Below are 3227 nucleotides of genomic sequence, written 5' to 3'. Positions count from 1 at the left end.
TTCGTAGAGATTATTTATATTCCATGCGGAATTTGACGCTTTGAAATGCTCTTCAAGCACCCTTCACATCGAATGTACAATTTTTGAAATGAGTATTTTTGCCAACTAAGTTAATTACGATGTCAAAGAAGCACTTCGAATCTTACATCTAATTTAATGTTTCATCGTCATCTTATGGTATATTAACCCTGTTATCTAACAAATATATGCTACTTACAAAATTTAGATAGAATCGCATAGATCTCACAGCAATCTCCGAAAAAGTAAGAATCAGACTATTCCTTATGTTGGAATTACTCACGAGGACGATTATTGAAAAACTCCAACGCATTTAGAAACAAACTCCCGATCAAGTCTTTATGACTTCCACGGCTACGGCACAAGCTCTTTAAAATGAGTTCGTTTTCGATTTTTCCACCAAAAAAAAAGTTTACTCCAGTTGTTTAAGTTTCGATTTATGGAAGAAAACTTTTATCAAATTTTACTCATAATGCCAATTCAAGAGTTCGAGTTATGGAGATCTTCCGGTTATAGAAGTTCAACTGTGTATTTTACATATATATATTTTGTCATTATATTATGTATGGATATTAGGTGTAGTGAGAACACTTGTGGTGAATTAAAGACGAGAGTTGTTTCAATATTCGGATAAAATATTTTCCAAAAGTTTCTTTACTTTGATAATCATAACGTAACGTTTTTAAAATGTGGCAACCCTTTCAAAAAAAAAAATTGTGTAATCTACGAGACCTCATAGAAATTCTTCGAGGAATGAGCATTTCTTATCACCGATTTATTAAATGTAAGTAAATTAAATTATACGGGGCATGATTGAGAGATACTGCAGATAAGCAATCAGTTCTAATGGAACCGTGGAGCTGCGCATTTAGCCGGAAAGAAATATTCAAAAGTGCAAAAGTAATAAATATGTATGTAAATATTTTTCGAAATTATAATACGAAAAGCGACAATTTGAGTTGTTAATTCTAAGAACTAATTTTAGAATTAATTATTAATTACTTATCTCGAGTCTAAGTCACAAAGTTATATTTTTGGAGAAATATGTCGAAGAACACTAAACTCTTTAAAAAAAAATCTGCAAGAAATGATTTGTTATACAGCCAGAACGTTTTCGTTGGCATCAGAACTTTTTTACTCACAGTAATTTCAACGCAACCGTAGATTAGGCAACGCTAAATATATCAAAACTGAAGTACTTCGGAGAAATGGCATATTTCAAGAATATTTAAATTCTTCAGAGAATTCCAAGAAATCCTAAAAAAGTATTATGTACTTTTATATTTACTCACATATTGGAGCATTTTATATCAAACCGGATTGTATTTTTTCATTATCCATATAAATTTATATGTAAATGAATATTAATAATTGTTTAAGCACTTGGCAACGCTTTTAAAGAATAATTGACGCTATTGACATTCTGAATCTCCACAGTTTTATATACATATTATAATAATGAGGAATTTCAACTTGAAAGTCTCACTTTTATTACATTGATTCACTTATATTGAGACATCTCTCAGCCCTACTATTTGCGAAATGCGGTGTTATACATATTTATATTATTCCATAAATTTTTCATTATCAAATGTTTCACACAAATTATTTCCTGAACTAATAAATCGACCGTTAAAAACTACTCTAGCAAACTCTTCATTTCTAATAGCGTTTTTAGACAGGAGCTAATTGATCAATTAACCAGCCTCTGCTCGATTAAAACTCTTATTAAGATCGATTTACAATAAAAAATAAAATCTACATTTATTTTTAAATGAATTTCAATCGACTTGAAAATCAAATGCGACTCTGCGACAAAGACGTACGATATACGTTCTTTGTCTGCGATTGGCTGAATATTTTGATAAAAAAAGCGACGGTAGATGTCGCTGCAAAAATATTAATCAGCTGATGGAACTTGCCAGCTCCTTATAAAATGCAAAATGATAATAAAAATAATAAAAATTTTAATTGATGAATTAATTTGGCAGTCTAAAAACGCTATAAGATTATTGCACATTCGGATCCAGTTATTGAGAAACTAAACAGTATTCGCTTTCATAGAAACCACTGCTTCGGATCCAATGATTACCAACTCCTGATTTTAGACTAAAAAAAATACCTTTGAAGTATGATGTCCAGTCAAACAATTTAATTAACTAATTAATTCACTACAAAATAAATCTAGATATTTGTTATAATCAAGTATTTTTTCCATTTATAGTAAATTGTTGTTTCAAATAACGGCAATTATTTTAATTTCAAACCAGTTGTACCTTCGATACTAAGAAACACAAAAATGGAAAAATCACTCTTCTGGCTGGACTGTACATTATTTCTTCTCCTGACTGGAGTTGCATGCGCTTCCGATGTAGATCAGCCGTTTTCAATATATATGGATGTTAGAAAAACTCTGGACGATTCCGTGCAAATCGCTAAATCCTGTGAAAGAAAGCTGTCTATTATGGATAGTGTTCTCGAAATGTATGTAAATAGCACAAATAATTTTTGTTGATTTTCACCAATTCATTTCTTAACCATAGCAGGGGCAGGGGACCAGAAATGTCTTTAAATTCATTTGAAAACTTAGAAAATTTAACAGAGCGCATAAACTCTTATGGTTTAAAACAAAATGCATTGGAGAACACGATACAAAGGTGACTATATTTATATATTTTGCAAATCATTAATTATATATTCTTGAAACAATTGCGTTACAGCTTGACGTCGCAATCCAAAGAAACCATGAACGAATTAAGAGCAAATATTTCGAAAGTGCTGTCTACAGTGGCCGATTTAGCATCCAAAATGTAGCGCAAGTGAGAGTTATACCTTCCGGAATTATGGCGCTTAAGTGATATACTCTAAATCATATTTCAATTCGTATTTTATGAATATTATGTGAGAGCACTATGATAATAAAGAAGTACAATATCAAATGTAATGTATTGGATTGACCACTCTGTGTTTCATGTTGCCCCTATAATCCCAGTGATTCATAGTTTTATTCAGCTAATGGTTGTTGCTAACACTACCCGCCTTTTAATTTCCGAGTATATTCCTATTAATAGCATACCAATCTAGAGATATTAAAATCCGTCGTCGTCTGCTGTCAAAAATAGGTGACATGGACCCACATCCCAAATCTCCAGATTTAACTAACATTGCTTCACTTTGCTCCGGCAATCTTCGGATCGTTAACGAGTCCA

General features: G+C 31.5%; 1 protein-coding gene across 5 annotated transcripts; it reads left to right on the top strand.

Annotated features, from left to right (window-relative positions):
* The first annotated feature begins 808 nt into the window (after positions 1 to 808).
* Positions 809 to 2966, top strand: LOC105213650 (uncharacterized). Of its 5 annotated transcripts, none has more exons than XM_054226196.1 (4): positions 809 to 918; positions 2243 to 2502; positions 2562 to 2675; positions 2739 to 2966. In XM_054226196.1, exons 2-4 carry the CDS (start codon positions 2318 to 2320, stop codon positions 2830 to 2832), a joined length of 393 nt encoding a protein of 130 aa, XP_054082171.1. In that variant the 5' UTR covers positions 809 to 918; positions 2243 to 2317; the 3' UTR covers positions 2833 to 2966. The 5 variants fall into 5 exon arrangements, with proteins under 5 accessions (XP_054082171.1, XP_054082172.1, XP_054082170.1 ...); XM_054226197.1 differs by having other exon boundaries at positions 811 to 929; positions 2565 to 2675; XM_054226195.1 differs by having other exon boundaries at positions 811 to 929.
* The last annotated feature ends 261 nt before the right edge of the window (positions 2967 to 3227 follow it).

This window comes from Zeugodacus cucurbitae, chromosome 2, assembly GCF_028554725.1.
Source record: "Zeugodacus cucurbitae isolate PBARC_wt_2022May chromosome 2, idZeuCucr1.2, whole genome shotgun sequence".
Lineage (NCBI taxonomy): Eukaryota > Metazoa > Arthropoda > Insecta > Diptera > Tephritidae > Zeugodacus > Zeugodacus cucurbitae.
Note: the sequence above shows the minus strand (reverse complement) of the source record. Positions and strands in the feature narration are given on the sequence as shown.

What these genes read in the sequence shown, in the direction of transcription:
- LOC105213650 (XM_054226196.1), top strand. Translation starts at nt 2,318, where the DNA reads ATGGAAAAATCACTCTTCTGGCTGGACTGTACATTATTTCTTCTCCTG. An exon ending in ATGGATAGTGTTCTCGAAAT is followed by an intron (nt 2,503 to 2,561) that starts GTATGTAAATAG and finishes TCTTAACCATAG; the next exon opens with CAGGGGCAGGGGACCAGAAA. An exon ending in TTGGAGAACACGATACAAAG is followed by an intron (nt 2,676 to 2,738) that starts GTGACTATATTT and finishes ATTGCGTTACAG; the next exon opens with CTTGACGTCGCAATCCAAAG.